Raw genomic sequence first — 18,303 nt, 5'->3', positions numbered from 1 at the left:
CCGAAGTGTTTCATCTTCACGCCAATTTTAATTTAATTAAAAAACCCGTTTAATACATCCATTTTCGATTCCTCATGGAGGCAAAATATTCTTTATTGTGTTCATGTAACAGCATATTATGAATAAAATTGTTAATGTGAGTAAATAGGCCTACTTACTGTGAAAAAACATTGACCGATTATGGCCAAATGGTGTGGTATGATAACCTTTATCCCAGGAGGGAGGAAAATCTTTCCACAACTTTAACCCAGCGATGAGCCCTCGTCGCTTAAGCCCCGGTTACCGAGCTTGCCATTGTCCAAGTTTCAAGCTATTCGAGTTCAAACCAATTTAAACTATTCTTTCATTTGTTTTTCTTTATTTTTATATCGAATATTTGATTTTTATCCGACGTCCAGACGGACAAGAATCTACAGTGTCTTTGAACGACCTCTCACCATGCCCTCGAGAAGCGCCAAACAGCGATAAAATACCTGTCACAGGAGATATTATAAGAAACTCTTTACCAAACAGTGAAGTTGCAAACAATGTCCCTGTCGTGGACGAACCAGATCATGTATAGAATCATGACCTTTACATATACATGACCTTTACAGAACATGGCGATAGAAAGAAATCTTTGCCGATCAAGCCGAACCAACAAAGGGGTAACTCCCATAGATATCGTATATATAATAACTAGATAATATTATACTATATTATGATATTATATAATATTATACTATAATATTATTATATATACGATATCTATGGTAACTCCAGCTCGTTATGGCGAACAGTGAAATATTTCATATAAAACTTGTGTTTCCTTTCAGTACGTATACGATACGTGTTCAGTGTGTTACCATGAGTACGTGCTTATTGCAAGCCTATGTTGTGTATAATACCACGTCCATTATAACAACCACAGTCATTAGATCAAATTTATTATAGGCCAGGTGAAAATGTAATGAAAATTCCTTTTGTTAACTCGCCTCGTTTTATCTTAATTATTTCTTGTGTTTTGTTTCTGCTTCGGGCATTTCTTCGTTGTAGACTAAGACTACTTCATGGTTTGCATTGTGACATACGAACTTCTTTTGAGCTGTGAGGTTGTGTTGCTTTGCTTATCCTTATTCCTAAATTTCAGATGAATGTTTTACTTCCAAGTGTCACAATGTCACTTATCTTATCTTATCTTGGTCACTTGGTCACTTGGTCACTTGGTCACTTGGTCACTTGGTCACTTGGTCACTTGGTCTTATCTTGGTCACTTGGTCTTATCTTGGTCACTTATCTTATCTTATCTTGATCTTATCTTGGGTCACACTGGGCCATGAACACACAGACATAGAGGAACAAATTGTGCTTTCAAATCATTTCCAAGTGTCACAATACTGTGACACTAAGTATATGTGTATGATATCAAAATCACAATTATTTTTTGAAACAAAGTTATTATGATGCAAAAATACCGGCATGTTACTCCACTGGTTTGTCTTGGTGTTGAACTTAGCAACACTTTGTGGACAACTCTTCCCACCAATCATAAGTATCTCATCAGACTGATCTGGAAAAAATATTCTATTTGTTACATAATATTCCATTTTATTACAATCAGCATGAAGCAAATACAGGCCGGTTGCAGCTTGTGGACAACGATTGTGGCATGTTAGTTGCTTGGATATTTATTTAAGATGTTAAGTTCTGTCATTTATTAGGAGAGATAAATGCGTCATAACAAAATGCAAATGCCTAAACACTTTTATTAGAAAGCGCACATCAAAGGCATGATGGCACTAATAACTAAACTCAAGGATAAGACGCAAAACTCGATCAAAATGAATATTGCAGTATTTGGTTGTAAGCATTGTTACATCATGCAAAGTCATTTGTCAAATCTAATGCTGCTGTTGCTACTATCACTAGTCGCTTAATCATTAGTTTACTATCCTGGTCCATGTAGTGTTGTATATTAAATATTATTGGTTCAACAGCTAAATATTGCCATAATTCTGTTTAGTAAAGAATTAACTTATATAACTTATTTTAAGAAAACCTACACGTACGGAGAAACCCCGACAATTACCGATAAAAAATGAACGGATGTCAAAACAATTTAAGTGATTAACCGCTCTTTCACCTGGTTTTGCCTTACAAGCTGGGATATCAGATATTCGAGAAACGAGTGATGTCACAAGAAGTCGCATGCAATCCGTGGAGCTGCAAACCAGTTTCTAAATAATTAAAATTAAATCGTGTTGGCACTTTATATATTACGAAAGTATATTTTATCATGGACGGCTTTTTGCAAACAACAACAATTTTAAACTCAAACTATTCAACATTGACTCATAACATAAGGTAGCAGTACTCGTGACGCGACACTTAATCGAACGACAGTTTATCGAACGACACTTAATCGAACGACAGCTGATCGAAAGACAGATGATCGAACGACACTTTATCGAACCGACAGTTGATCAAACGACACTTTATCGAACCGACAGTTGATCAAACGACACTTTATCGAACCGACAGTTGATCAAAGCGACAGTTAATCGAATCGACTGTTGCTTCTCCCGCACACAGTCATAGCAAAACGTGGCGTACAGTTGCATTGTTTGCTGTAGAAAATTGAAATTTGGTGACTTTTCATAAAAAATGTTCAGCCATCTGTCCATGTTTGTTTCATAAAGTTGGATTTTGTAATTTTTGAGATATTGTGATATTTATATAATTTTGCTCTCTCTCCGCATTGAAGCGTATTACTCATTTACGCACCAATAACTTGACTAACTATTCTCTTTCGTTCTCTTCTCACAGCGGGGGCGCGGCGTAACAAGAAGAATTTCTAGAAATGTGTCACTTTTAGAAATACCTAATTTACACTAAATTCACTTTCTTTAGTTTTACAATTATGATGTATACAGGGAGCCAGATGATGTTTCTACTAACCTGAAAAAATCTCATCAGTCTACGACGCATAGTTTTCTAGTAATTAACGATTGCAAATGTGTGTGCGGGGTCGGCCACACCTAGTTTTTTAGTAAACTCGCGAGCCTGGTTAGGATAGGGTTAAAAGAACCACAATTTAACGAAACAACTGACGATATGCACTGTTAAAAGAACGACAATTTATTAAAAGAACAACAATTTATCGAAACAACTGACGATATGCACTGTTAAAAGCACGACAACTGACGAAGTGCACATTTCAATCGCATTCATTTAATTACAAGTTGTGTGCAATTGCTCGAAGATAACTTTTTATGTCAATATTCGTTGAGTCATAATTTTCGACTATGCTCTTCAGCCGTTGGTTGACAGCGTCGTAGCGCCTCTTCCGAGGTGGGCCAGCAATTCCAGCACTCCATTGCTCAATAAACATTTCGTTGGAACCTTGTTCCTGATTAATTTTTTTGACGAGTCTGCGAAGCGTCGGATGGGATATTGAGACACGCTTGCTGAACGCATTGTGCCATTTTTCAATGCTATTATTCGTTCATGGAAGGTCATCTTGAACCCGGTGGAAGACATTCCAACACCGGATAGGAAATAGAGGTTGACGACGATTCCTGCGACGCAATCGTCCAATCCAAGTAGTTTCGAAATATTCAATGTATTCAGACAAGTGCTGCTCATCGTCGTCACTGAACGTGGCCAGGAAGTCCTCGAACCGTTGTACAACAAGAATTGAAAAAGCTGGGATAAAGACCACTTTCAAGAAGCTACTTTGTGTAAAAGTCAGACAGCGATATGCCCCTTGCTATGAAATTTTGCCTTCAATTCCTTACTCTTTGTATCTATAACGACTAGTCTAGTCTACTGTACAGACAATCTCGTACTTAGTACGAGATACTGGTCTACCGCCTTCGCACCAGTTTTATGGCGTAACAATAGACTAGTACGACGTACTTATGTCGTAACAATACCACAATTTTTTCAAACAGAGCTAACACTGCAGTTTGAAACTCAATAAGAAACGGCGGGCCGTATTCTTGTGATAACTTATTAATATGTTTCGGGCCGGACGATTTCGCATGGCGGGCCCGCCGCCATGCGAAAAAGTCAACTTTATGATACAAATATAAAATATAGATATAAAATATAAATCGTCAACTTTATGATATATACATCACAATTCATTAATGCACACCATTACAAAGACCACACATCACAATGGCTTATTGTCTCAATGTTTGAGAAACACGCAAAAATCTTGCTTGAAGCTATTGTCAAAGTTTGTCGTTCGATCAACTGTCGGTTCGATAAAGTGTCGTTCGATCAACTGTTGGTTCGATAAAGTGTCGTTCGATCAACTGTCGGTTCGATTAACTATCGTTCGATAAAGTGTCGTTCGATCATCTGTCGGTTGGATTAATGACTCATAACATAAAGTAGCAGTACTACATGTTAACCCTCACACAATTTTTAATTCCTTTCAAAAGTTGACACAAAACTTGGCGACGCATGATGATGCAAAGAAATAAGCAATGTGCGAAAAACTTTATGCAAGTTACCTCCTTTTGAACAACTTTTATCAACAAATCTTTAGTCAAATTTTCCAGTTGAATGAGATGAAAGAAATCACAGAAGTTTTTCCGTCTATCATACAAATCATGAAGTGCCCAAGCAACTACACTCCTGTACTTTTCCTCATCGATCGAATCCTGAAATTTAATCAAGGCTGGGGTGACATCATAGGTAGCTTTATATTATCCCAAATATATGATATGATGGAGGTTAAAGTTAAGAATAATTTTAAAATGATTGAAGAAACAAAACATTGCAAATGGTATGAACATCGCCATTTAATATTTTGATTTGATGTCTTAACTTAATAGTGAAATTTTATTAACTGGCAGCAATATTTGAAAATTTAAATCTCGTTATCTTATTCAAAATAGGAAGTATCTTGCAAAATCTGGCAACAAACATTCCAAGTTGTTCATGCACATATGAGCCAGCCTACATCATATGTTTTGTCTGAAAACAGACAACTTTAGCAACACCTCTTCACTTTCAGTTATAAATAGAGCACAGGGTAATGCACAATTTTTTGAAATGTAACAAATATACCGCTGTGTAACAATTCTAACATAAAAGTATGTATTACAATTAGCTTCTTGCAATTACAACATTTCACACAATGATGTAAAAACTATCAAAACAAATTGTTTAATTTAGAAACCTTTTAAAAATCATTACGAGTCAAAAATATGCCATTTCTAAGTTTACTTCAACACTTTCCAACTTCAGCATAGCCTTGACATCATCAACACCAAACTGAAGGAAATCTGCACTTTTCAAAACTGCTCTGAGATTTTTAGAAATGAAAGTTTCAGCTGCTTGATCAAGATCACCCATGTCGTATCGGTTTGAATAAGATCGAATTTTCAAACAATTTTCTCCATTGAGAGATGCTTTGAAAAATGTCCTGCAGTTTTCCTTCAAACCTTAAAAAATCTTCCAATTAATTTAGAGATAAAACTTATTATTTAATTGCGATGTTAACTCTGTTAACAGTCACTTATTTTATTTTTTGTACATTTGTACACCAATTACCTTTATTACATTTTGTACACCAATTTGAGCTTACTGAATTATGTATATTCAATTCAGTATTAAAGGTAAGTAGTAAAGTAAGGTTTTATTTATTTATTTATTTAAGTAATCATTTATTATTTATTTATTAAAGGTATTATATAGTTTTATTTCGGTAGTATTAAAGGTCCTGGGTTATGGATGTCTTAACCGATTCAAATTATAAAAACAATTTTTAGCACAATGAAAAGCCAAACTTTGCACAGTTGCACAAAAGTGTACACAGTTTAAGTTACTTTTATGTGAAACTCAAAACCAGCAGCCTTTGTGCACAGCGTTATATCAACAAGTATCACAAAATCAGCTTCATTAATAACAGTTACTTGTAATGCGTAAATATTCTGCTGCTTCCAGTACATCATATACATTGTCATGAGTGAGAATTATGCATGAAGTGTACATGAAGTTTATAATCGATGCCATTGTTGGACCACTGACTTCTTTAACGCTTCCTTCATTCGAATAACTGTCTCTCAACTATAAAGAAAAAGGAACATCAAATACTTGAAATATTTTGTGAAATAGTGAATTAGTAAGAATTTAATCCATTCCACCTTTGTAGTGAACATTTTCTTGAAATATTCTGAGAATGAACCAACCACACATTTGTGAACAGGGAATTGTTTTCCTCCAGCTTTTATTGTGAAATCACAGAAGTTTTTTGTTGTTGTTCTTTCCCTTTATGACACATAGATCATGAAACAAAAAATAGCTTTTATTTTTGGCAATAAACTCGGCAACATTGTGACTAATCAAGCAACCACTGGGTGGTGTCATCCAAAACTCGCAAGCCATATATTCCGTGGAAACTGAGCAGCATGGTAGAAAATAAAGTTGGATATATCATGATCTGTGGTTTACTCCTCCGTGCCATACTCAGTTGGTGCCACACACGGTTTGCACTCACTAGCCAAAAGTTTTTCCACTCCCAATTTGTATCGAGTTGAGTTACGCCGGTTCACAGATGGTTAAGTCGTATGTGCATATAATCGTTCATGCCTTTCCTGCCATTTTGTTTGAAACAGAAGTTTCAAAGTTAAGTTTTTTTTTTAGTTTCTGAGTTTCAACTTGTTCAATAGTTGCAGCGTAACAGGAAGCAGAATGGAAATGAAGGTGTCTTTGTTTTAGGTGTGTCTGGGCTTGCATTTTTGCTGAAGCAAAAAGTTATGGGTGGTGCAGAAGATGTCGCACCGTTGCCTTACAAGCAAGAGAAAAAGTGGCTCCATCGCAGCATAGTCCGCGAAGTGGAATGGCATAGGTATGTCCAATGGTGTGGGACGCAGATATCCAGTCACAGTATGCAAGGTCTACTGTATTTATGACGCAACGCCGTTTATGATAATGTCAATCTGGTGGGCGTGTGTGCTGCAACACCAGGAAGGTGCGCATTACTCGGCAGTGAAGTAGACTAAATTGATTAACTAACTAGTAATAATAACTATATTGAGCTGTTGTACAAATGGTAGCAGCCCCAGTCTGAGGTCACCAGTCGTCCTATCAAAGGCAGTATGGGATGTAAGTTTCTTGCGTAAGGACTTAAGATGTTGGCGGTTGGTGAGCAATCGGTCCAAGGTATTTGGGGACAGGACAAAAAGGCACAGGCATGGTATTGATGTAAACTTTACGCTAATAATTTGTTTCCCTGTTGTTAAGATGGAAGGATGCCGACACCGTTTTAGTTTTGCAGACCTTTATCCATTCCTGGAGATAAACTGATAAAGTAGTTATGTCTAGACAAATGATCTTCCTCACTAATTCTCATTTCTTTGCCAAATGCACAATCGCCAGGTCTTCTTCGTAGGCATACTTAGACAACACTGTACATACAACATGGTCTGCTGTTTACTCCTCCGCACCACATTCAGTTGGTGCCACACGCAATTTGTACTAACAAGCCACAAAGTTTGCTACTCCCTATTTGTATTGAGTTGAGTGAAGTTCGGTTCACAGGTGGTTAAGCCATACCCAGGTCATCCTGGCGGCCATAGTTTTGAAGCTGCAAATTCTGGCCATGTCTTTCCTGCCATTTCGTATTCCAGTTTTGTTTAAAAGAGATAAAGAGTCGAACTGATGCCTGAGTTTCAAACTGTTCCAACAGTTTCAATGTGACCGAGACTGGGAATATAACATAACTGAAATTGAGTGTCTTTGTTTTAGGTGTATCTGGGCTTGCTTTTTGCTGAAGCTAAAAGTTTTGGGTGGAGTCCAAATGGTGTGGAACGCAGATGTCCAGTCAAAGTACACACGACCCCGTTATTGACACTTGCCGATTTGGTGAGTGACAGTGTATGGTGAGTGGTGAGGTGAACTACAGTAGACCTTGCATCCAACAGGCAAGTTGGGACAAACGATATTCATACGTTATATGCGATATCAGGCAACGTTATGGTTATATGCGATATCTGTTATACAGGAAACAATACCTGAAACAGAGATCCGGCCTTGCAGGCTTTCGATGCTCTCATATGCTACTCCTCACACTCCTAAGTTATTTAGAAGACATAAAATCAAGCACAAATAAACGCATGCTTTAATTTCCTCTATGACATCACATTGGCCTGTTAGTGCACATGTGGCCTCATGCTGTGCAAAAGGGAATCACAACAATTGTGGGTTCGGCGCCAAGCAAAAAAATTATATATATGCGTCAAGCACAAACACTACATCAACCGAGACTATGAGCCACGACGTTGGAAATCACTGCAGGACACCGTCCCTTGCATTCATTAACATTAAACTTATTCATTGTATTAAATAAGTTTCTACTTGTCCAGAGTCTGTCTGTCTCTGTCTGGGGCATAACAACTGGTTCTGGCTCAATCAACTTACAACATGGATCTTTCTATGGTGGTCATTTGTTTACACACAACTGATCAATGAAACATATGGCAAACATTAAATGTGGACTATAATGGTTCTCGACTATATCAAATTCATGACAATATAAGACAAACTATGGAGTCAGATACTTTAAAACCACTGCAAGCCACAATATGTTTACTTGTTACGTCAGCCGTAACTATGATGTGTAAAAATGCCAGTTTACATTTCAATGACTAATAGTTTCAAAATAACTAAAACATTTTGTGAAGTTGAATATTTCACACAAACTTGTATAAATGAGCACGGATTAAAATGAACAACTTACTCATTCAAGTTGCCGAGTATTTCAGTGGCGTGGTTGTTGTTGAATTCCATCTTTTTAGTTTGATGTAAGAAATTAACAATAAAGAATTTAAGCTAAAGCCAAGTGTTTATAAAAACAGCCTGCAACAGTGTAAAGCACAGTATAGTCATAAAACTTGAACGCTGACGTTTGCCAACCCAACCAACATATATCATCAAGCCCAAATGAGGATATGGTTGGTATAAAATTGAAAAAATTCAAAAGCACAGCAAATATTTTCTCATTGTACATCGTTGACTTGCCTCAGCGAATGTTGCCTGATACCTGGGAGTTTTATTGTTGACACAAGGACAGAATTGAAAGCTTACATTGTTTGGATTATTCATCATTTGCGTGTTTTACGCTAAGCCAATATTTGCGCTTTGCGAACAAAACTTTGCTTTTGTTACTGTATCGACATTTTGGAACACAACTAAAGGTTAACTGCATTTGAATTGTGAATTGTGACAAGCACAGAAGCTTTGATTCCTTGTTTATCTGCTATAAACTGGTCCGTATTTCAAGGCAGGATTTGACAAAATCTCAGGCATGCAGACCTGCTAACTTAGGTGTGCAGTGGCTAGCTAAATGTACAACTACAGTGAGACCTCGTTAATCCGGACCACTTCGTTTCGTCAAAAAATGTCGGTTTAGCGGGGTATCCGGATTATCGGAAAGTATAAAATCAATCAATCTTGCAAATGCAGCACCGTGTTCAAAACGCAATATGCACCTTACTCCAATTCTAAGTACCGAGTTTCTGGCTGGACAGCAACTAAAATAAAATTATATTTTTTGTATGATCCACCCAGTGTCGAACCCCAGAACCACCGTATTTAAGACGAATGCTCTAAGCCAGAAGTGACGAACATGCGGTCGCAAATCGGTTTGACAACCGCTCTTGCATGGCGAAGCATTCCGGCGGGACCAGAAGTCTTGAACTTTCTTTGACCTGTTTCTAATCTTTGCGCAATGCGATATCAAAAGCTGATAGCACGATTGAGTTGCAGCAGTATGTCTTCAATAGATTGCCGCACTCAACCGATGTACTGTACGTATTTTTTTGCGATCGCGGAAGCGTTGTTTGTTAGTGTTGATGAACAATTTATTTTTTCGTTTCTAAAATACTGTACAGTATTTCATAGTATGACTAAAAAGCTGTGCGGCTGACTCAGCTGTAACTGACAAAGTGGCTTGCCACAACGAATAGGTCCGTCACCCCTGCTACAACGTTATTATGCAACGCAAGGTAATTGATCGCAACGTTATTATGCGTAGATAATCGGGTATTGTTTCGTCAACTAACTACATAGTGTATTAGGACAATGGTGAATAATTTTCGCTTAACTGTTAATAATCCGGTTTATCGGATTTTATTGCTATTGATTTAGCACATTTGTTCCAAAACTTTTGTGTCGGAGTCGGACAGCGGGGTTTCCGGATTAAAGGGGTAAAATGCATAGGAAAAAATCCGTTCCCGGCAGTTTTGTGTCGGTTAGCGGGGATTCCGGTTCATCAGGGTCCGGATTAACGAGGTCTCACTGTATTCAATTTTTTCCAGTGACTTACATAGATTTACCTAACAGCCTATCGAAAAATCCCGTGGGCCCGATAATTTTTCATGGAAACTTATTCAATCGTTAATGCTAAATGGATAAAGCCAACCTTGCTCATTTTTCACACTTTGATGGTTCTAAACTAGGGTGTGCAGCTGCCAGTTCCACAGTAGTTGCAACTACGACATTTCACTCAACATAATTGCACCAACACTAGATTGCACTCACATGGAATTGTAAACATTCCGGCAGTGGGATTGCGGTAAACAAGTATTACATAAGTAAATACATACGTGAGTATATTGAGTCAATGTAAAGTTAATATAACAAAAATCATTAGCCTCTGATGATGAACTAATCAAAAATGGTGATAACTCAAAAATCATCCTGCTGACTGTGATTGTACATCTGACGTCACTCAAGATATTGCTTGTCGTGGTTGGACATGTATTTAGTTGTTGTTTTTCCACTTTCTTTGACAAATATAACATGTTCTTATACTCCTGGACCGAGTGGTCAAATCTGGGTCTTGACAGCCCGTTGTTTATCAGAAACAACAAACACGAACTGCATTACAAAACTATTGAACAGGGCAGGATGCTGATTGCCAAGACTTTTGATATCCTGAGTTAACGGTAACATTTTATTTTATTTATTGTGCACATGTTGACTTTGCTCGAAGATGACCGTCGTTATAATTCACTCTCAAAGTAAGAGGTTACGCACGAATTATAACTCTTTCATAAATGAATTTCTGTCTTGCTTTGCAAGTGTTGAAATTTTCAAAGCAATAGTATTCGTTCATAAACTCATGTTTCGTTTACAACAATAAAACAGTGTGAAATAAAAGCATGAGACATGTTCTCTGATTTAATAAAATTATGAGTGGTTGCAATCCTGCGTTTGGTACATCCATTGGTTGCTACTGCAACTGCCGTGAAATACAGACCAGATTAGAAATAGGTTCCAAGCAGTGATGGGATTCAAATATTTAAACATCCGGTTCTCTCACTAGCAGCATGCCATATTGATCCGGGGCCGATATAAACATAGGCCTATAGATACGCTTGTTAACAACTTGTTCGAGGAGGTCATTTAAATTCCAAGAACCGGTTCGTATGAACCTGTGCGAACCGACTGATATCCACCACTGGTTCCAAGCAACCTGTATAATCTGTTTTTTTATTATAAATCCACGTAAATGTGTTGATGAGTCTCTTGCGTATATGTTCCACACTTTCCACTATTTATAAAGTGGTGCAGCCACACACCGTTGTCATTGTTGGTCAATTGTCAGAATTTCAATCATTAGAATTGTCAGAACACCTGAGAACAAACATATGTTTATGTGCTTGCTTTAAGTAAACTAGATTATCAAGGCTGACTCAGCGCTTTGTATAAGGATCTCGGAATCTTCAGCAGATCGGTTTGAAGTCTCGTCCATAATTGTGAAAAAGCCATCCTGTACACAGCAACCGCTGTTTACCGATTTTAATGGTTATTAACTTATTATGCTTTACAAACAATCTGAATACTTTAGCTTAACTTGAGGCTGTAAACTAACGCAGTGTTTTATTCTTGCATAATGAAGAACTTTATAAGTGTTCCAACAAAAATAGCCTAGGTCGACCAGTAGCCAATGAAAGGCTTGAGTAACGCAGTTACCACCTAGAATTAATTACACCTTTTCACATATTTTTGGTTATTTTTATAGTAGTAGACCGCAACACAGTTTTTGGTTATGTTTTGTGAAGGCTGTGTGCTGAATGCAATTTAAGATTTCCAACGAATTGTCGCGATGCATAAATCTGGGGAACTCTCCTCGATTTGGCAAACGGAGAGCTCACAGCTTGGCAAACAACAACGCAAATCAAAAGGATTTGACCAGATTGGGATTTCAGTTTTGCTTGTGGTATTTCCCCTGTTTTATTCATTTTATTAAACATCTTATTTTTACATGAACAGAAAACGTTTGCGTTGTAGGAAAAGTAAATCATAACTATTTATCGTAGCAAAAATTTTCAATACAAAATTGTTGTTTGTACTGCAACGTTTTTAAAAAACTTGAAAACAAAATTTTGAATGTATAACTTGTAACTTATCGGAGAGGTTTGATACGTTTGAAGCCGCCGTTGCATCTTTAGTAACTCCGATAAATCATGACTCTTGAAGAGGCATGTTCATCCCAGCTTCACAGGCGGCTAAACTGGTCCAATAATGTGACTCAAATCAAAACGTCGTTTATTGGGCGATGCAAAAGTGTGTGTTCTGTAGAGACCCGGGTTCTTTCATAGAATCCGCGAGTACGAAAAGTGCGGCTTCCGCAAACAGGACACTGTTTACAGCTGTTACGTAATTGGTTACACAACAAAATTTACTTGACGTAACTCAAGACTAATGAAAGCGTTTTCTTAATAGAGCCTGTTAACTGAGCGTGTTATTGGGGTTGTGAACAGTTGTTAATAATTATTGCTTGATCGATTGTTCGCTAATCTGACTCCATTGATAGCTCATTCATTAACCCCTGATAGCCAGTTAAGCATCACAGTACTACAACCAAACTGTCAATGTCGTGAATAATCATTTTTTATAGGTTCTCAACGAAACGGTTATTGTTTTCAGAGAACAGAATAAAACTGCTTTCGGTAGACTGCAAATTACAGACTTTCATATCAGAATGATAATATCAGAACTAACGCATTGAGCGCTGTAGTACGAACCACGGAATTCAAAAGGAATCAAAACTACAGTAGGTCATGTATACTAAACACGGCCAAAATATAGCGCAGCGCTTGTTGTTGATAAACACACGAAATAAAGCACAAAAAGCATTATTATATCATCCGATCTGCACGAGAATTTCGTAGGAATAAGGGCTAATTATGACAACTAGCACATTATTTATTACGATGTTATTTGCCGAAGGTATACACCTACTTTATACTTTTGCCAATTTTAATGATAACAACAGCATTATTTGAAATGTATTTGTAATATTGATCTTGCCTTAATTATTATTCTAAAATAATTGCTTTTGTTGTTCATCGCATCGAGCTTTGTTAACTGCATGTTCCATCTCATTCTGTGGCTTATGCTGTGGAATAATAAGTAATTGGTAAGTCGAGTTAGTTATGTCTCAGGCTTAATACAACCAGCGAATTGGGAACACAAAGACCCCCGGACAATGTTTGCAGATGTTTTAACCCTATTTTACCCGAACCACGCTAAGTACAGCTAGAAGACTAAGGGAAGCTAAGATGTAAAACGGCGATACACTGTTGTGTTTAACTCTTACTTAATGAAGAATATTGCCACGCCTTGGCGAGGTAGAAAAATAAACTAGACTCATTTTATTGCTCCAAAACACGGAAATCTTTAGTAAAAGGCGATATTTTATTGCGGAAAAATAACACAGAAAGAGAAAATATGTAGCCTATAGGGCAAACTTTTCTAAACTTTAATCGCATAATACGTCAATTAAACATGCCGGTGGATGTAATGCATTTAAACAAAGGACAATAACACAGATCGCGAAACCTTAGTGATGACTAGGGCCATTTTTATTTTGACCAAAAAAAATTTTTTTTGACTTTATTTTTATCAAATTTTGACTTTATTTTGACCTAACGAAATTGCTTATTTGTAGAGGCCACAGTTCTTCCTCCAGTTACCCAAACATAATATTTTGTCGATTTCAGACCCAAACGTAATATTTTTTCGAAAAGTCAGGGTGTTTTATGGATTATAAAAAGTGCGTCGTGTTTTTTGGCGATAGATTTAGGTAGCTTGTGTTATTTTGTCCTTGTGAAAAGGGCACTTTGCCTCGATTTTATCCGCATGGTAAATTCTAATAAACAGCAAATTAAACAGGGAATGCTTGTTGTTGCTCCAATCCAGCTTGATGGCGTTTACTTTTCCTGTGGCTTTCAACAAAATGCTTTTTATCGCACTTCACTATAACCTCGCAAAAATTGCACCTTAAATCACCCCCGGGAGTTGCATTAAATTCATCAGAAAAATCTCGCCAAATCTGTCTAACTTTTGCTGAAGACGATTTAGCTTGCTTGGGCATTTTTGTATTACAGAATGTCAGTAGGCTATTCCTAAAATCCAAACTGTTGATCTTCGAAAATACCACGTTTATGAAGAGGAAGTGTTTTATAAGAAATATTTAAATACGTAACAATGAATAAACAATGGACAATTTACGATAAAAGTTACTGCTGATCCAAGTGGGCATTGTGACTTATTTCCTGCTTTTATAGGTTAATATGGTTTAATTGTGTCGCAGTTCCTGATTTCAATGCTTCCACGAGGATTTTTACAAGAATTACTCTCAAGAAACACAAAAACTTTGTAAAAAGCCATTTTTGACAAATTTTGACTTTATTGAAAATTTTGACTTTATTGTAAATTTTGACTTTATTTTGACCTATAAACTTCTTATAAACAATCCCCTAGGTGCTGAAAACAACTTTATTCTTTGATTCGTGGTCAGACGAGGTCCTTAAAAATTTTTGACTTTATTGACTTTTGCGGGCCCTAGTGATGACACATATATAAAGTGCAAGCAAAACGTATGTAGTAGGTACGATAAAAGGTTGTAGATCGCAAGCAACAATTAAAACACAAAGTTTATTAAGAATATAAACAGATCAAAGTCATAAAAAGTTTGATAACGACGTCAAAGCATCGGGACTAGCGTGGACGTTTTTCATCAAAAGCTATGGTACGGGCGGAGTGAAATATTTTTGCATTGCAGCACACAGTTTTTCAATCTGCTGTTTATAGGGGCTTTCATTTCGCCGGTCCCATGTGCGTCTACCATACATGGTCCTCTTAATAGACCTGATAATTCGTCAGGGTTAAAAGTTTGGTTTTCAAACAAAATCGCGTTCCTATGTTTCCAAATCTTTTGTTTTACCACTGTTAGCCAATAGGTTAACATGTCTGCGGACTCGAAATCTGGGCCACCTATTCCGTCGAAGTTTGTTATTGTGGTTTGATCGAAGTTAATGTCGTTACTACCAGTTAGAATGGAAAAAAGTTGGTCATTTCAACTCGAGTAGGTAAGTCATTCCATATTACCCTGTATTTGAAAGTTTTTTGGGCGTTTGAGAGGATTGCGTTGTATACTCTGGGCCAGGTCGATTGTTCTGGTGAATTAAAATAAGATTGTGGGTCACAATCGCGTGTGATACGCTGGTATATTTTTTTTACTTTTCCGCTTAACATCTCTTTCAGTGAAATACAATGTTTTCTGATTATTTCGAGCATATGCTCATAATAAATCGATGGGGAGGTGGCATGCGGTGTACGATTATTAATTATCAATCTGGATGCCGAGGAGGTTGGACAGTTGGTGACCGATTTGGTATTCTATTGTGCGGTTTTCCAAACACAGAACCTTGTTTTCTATTTTGTCTCTGCAAAATGTGGTCAAAGGTTTTAAATAAAACAAATCCGCATACACGGGAATATTAATTATGTCATAACCGCCGTAATCTCTGGGTCTTTGTAGAACTTTGATGTTCGCGTACGTATTTTTGTTCGTGAAAATGTACCTTTCAATTGTCCTGTTTATGGTCTCGGCTATCTTGGTCGTTATGGGCAGGCTGAAAGCGTTGTACGAGATTAAGGGAAGTAATTTGTTTCGAACCAATATGCACTTGGCATCCAAGGTGGAATGTACTTTATTAAGGCGGGTCGCTTCTTTTTTGAGATTTTTCTATCGGTTGGGACCAGCCTATGATAGGGTCGTTATTTCCTATTGTTGTTCCTAATATTTGAAAGTTGAGTTTTTCCAATGCATTGGCGGCAGCTGCATCGTGGTATTTGGTTTGATTTCTGGGGTAAGGCCGTTTGTTTTTGAATATTCGGTTTTAAGGATTCGAGTCCAGAGGCTTCGCTAAAATCATCCAGTAGGTTAAAGGTCTTTTTTGAGGAGTATGCATCTTTAAGGGTGAAGATGGTTATTATTTCGTGTTTATTTCAAAATTTTAACAAGTAGCCTATGTTTTCAAAAATATATTAACTTGTAAATTTTCAATGCTCGTTACACAACTATTTCGGACATTTACTGCAAATACTGCAGATCGTTTTTACATATTTTCAAGTTAAAAGACTGGAACCAGTTACTGAATTGAAACGTCACCATCAGCGCCACTCAAGTCTTCAGCTTCGGATTAAGAAGGATTTTTCTTTCAGCACTACCATCTATTGGACAGCATTGGCATCTTTTTCCGTACATCATTGTCGATGTACCAGAGAAAATTCCATCTTGCAACGAGCAATATTATCATCACAACTTCCAAAGATTATCATTGGTGTGCACTCTTGCTGTACAAACTCGGGCTAACCAACAACGCTCTTTTTTAGTGCTATGTCCACCAGAAACCGGGTTCTTGCCCGGGATGGGTTTTCTTTTACGTTGGTTTTCTTTTCCCATCCACTGATATACAGCATTGAAGCAATTTTCAATCATCAGTTGCTTGAACACACCACCTGCTCGTCTGCTTAATTTTTCGCTTTTTCAACTTATGTTTTATGGATTTAACTAAGTATAGGTTTAGTGGCCGTGCTAGTTGTTACCAGCAATTATTAACGTTATTTATCTTGAGCACGTTTTTGGCTTTGTCACTTTTTCCTGTTCATTGGTGCGTGTTAGTAACAACTGGCTTGATTTTTCGTCCCCACCGCGCTTTTGACGAAAAATAAATGAATGAAAAATGAATAAAGTCATGTCAAAACAGACATATTGTGTATGGAACGGATCGGAAATGTTGGAAGTTGCGACTAGTACGAAGAATGAATACAAGAGCCAAAACAGTAGAAAGCATTTTATTCATCAGAAGTTAGTCTGATTTTATTTATTATTTTACTTCAGACGTTGCAATAAATTATGAGAATTGTTGTAGCATCGATTAAAACGTCTGAGTAATAAAATCCTTTCTACAGTTTTAATTCTTGGATTCTTTCTAAGTAGTATTTTTGCACATTTTTACAGTTACAGTAACCTACAAGCCCTGCAAAAATGTATTTTTAACTTTATAATTGCAGCGTTTTCTGCATAAACGAGTTATAGTAAAAGTTGTTTTGACGTGGATTCAAACCAGGGTTGCCACGGCCACAACGTGGAGTATTAACTACTTAACGATCACAGCTGATATATAGCAGAGGATGGTTTCGATCCATCAACCTCTGGGTTATGAACCCAGCACTCTTCTACTGCGCCACTCTGCTGATGTAGTTGGGCCGTCTTTCTAGTTCAAGGGTTAAGGAGTCGATTTAATAAGCCTTTCAATTAACATTTTGCTGCGCCACGTTGATAACTCAGACAGAGGAATATTTTTTTCCTTTCTGACATGAATGAAATCATGTATCATTGTCCACGACTATCTCCGTCAACTCAACTACAGGTTTCAAGAACCTGCGCATCTTTGCCGACTTGTACAAGCACTTTGGGCGGAAATTCGAAGCATTTTACATTACAGATAAGCTATGTAGCACGAGTATGCTAAAATAACGGCTATTTGCTGTGTGTATTAATTCTTCATATCCCAATATATCGATCTTTACTTGAAAATTTTGAAAACGGTAGTTTAACTTGCTTGCACCAATGCGCTGATTAAAGTAACGAAGAAAATCGTAAAATATTATGTTTTATGAAATATCAAATATAAAATACATCAAGGTTACCAGCTTTAGATTTAGTTGAAGGATAAAAAATTTATTAAATACACGTATTTTAGTTTTAACGCGCTTAGCAGTGTGCACAGAGCGAATGGATCACTAAACGGCTGTTGTATGACAAATCTAACAAGACAGGATGCCATTTGGCAAATCAACATCATGGCAACCTTGAATGCAATTAACTTGTCTGTGGCTTGTAGCCAGAACACATAGCTAGTTTGACTAAATTATGGTGGCGATTAATACTGTATTTCAACTATTTCATCTGACATGTCAGAATGAAGATGACGTCAAACCATGCCA

At 37.1% G+C, this 18,303-nt stretch overlaps 2 protein-coding genes across 2 annotated transcripts in view; one reads left to right on the top strand and one right to left on the bottom strand.

Annotated features, from left to right (window-relative positions):
- LOC143459601 (uncharacterized) overlaps nt 1-18,303 on the top strand; it is a 218,744-nt gene that overhangs the window by 107,053 nt on the left and 93,388 nt on the right. The window lies entirely within an intron of this gene.
- Nucleotides 411-6,019, bottom strand: LOC143458714 (kelch-like protein 12). The gene is made up of 6 exons (XM_076955563.1): nt 5,910-6,019; nt 5,221-5,438; nt 4,503-4,652; nt 2,123-2,216; nt 1,455-1,549; nt 411-473 (listed from the first exon to the last, which is right to left on the bottom strand). The coding sequence occupies exons 1-6, from the start codon at nt 6,007-6,009 to the stop codon at nt 411-413; spliced, it is 720 nt and encodes a 239-aa protein (XP_076811678.1). The 5' UTR covers nt 6,010-6,019.

The sequence above is a fragment of the Clavelina lepadiformis genome, chromosome 5 (genome assembly GCF_947623445.1).
Source record: "Clavelina lepadiformis chromosome 5, kaClaLepa1.1, whole genome shotgun sequence".
Classification (NCBI taxonomy): domain Eukaryota; kingdom Metazoa; phylum Chordata; class Ascidiacea; order Aplousobranchia; family Clavelinidae; genus Clavelina; species Clavelina lepadiformis.
This window is presented reverse-complemented; position numbering and strand designations above follow the sequence as displayed.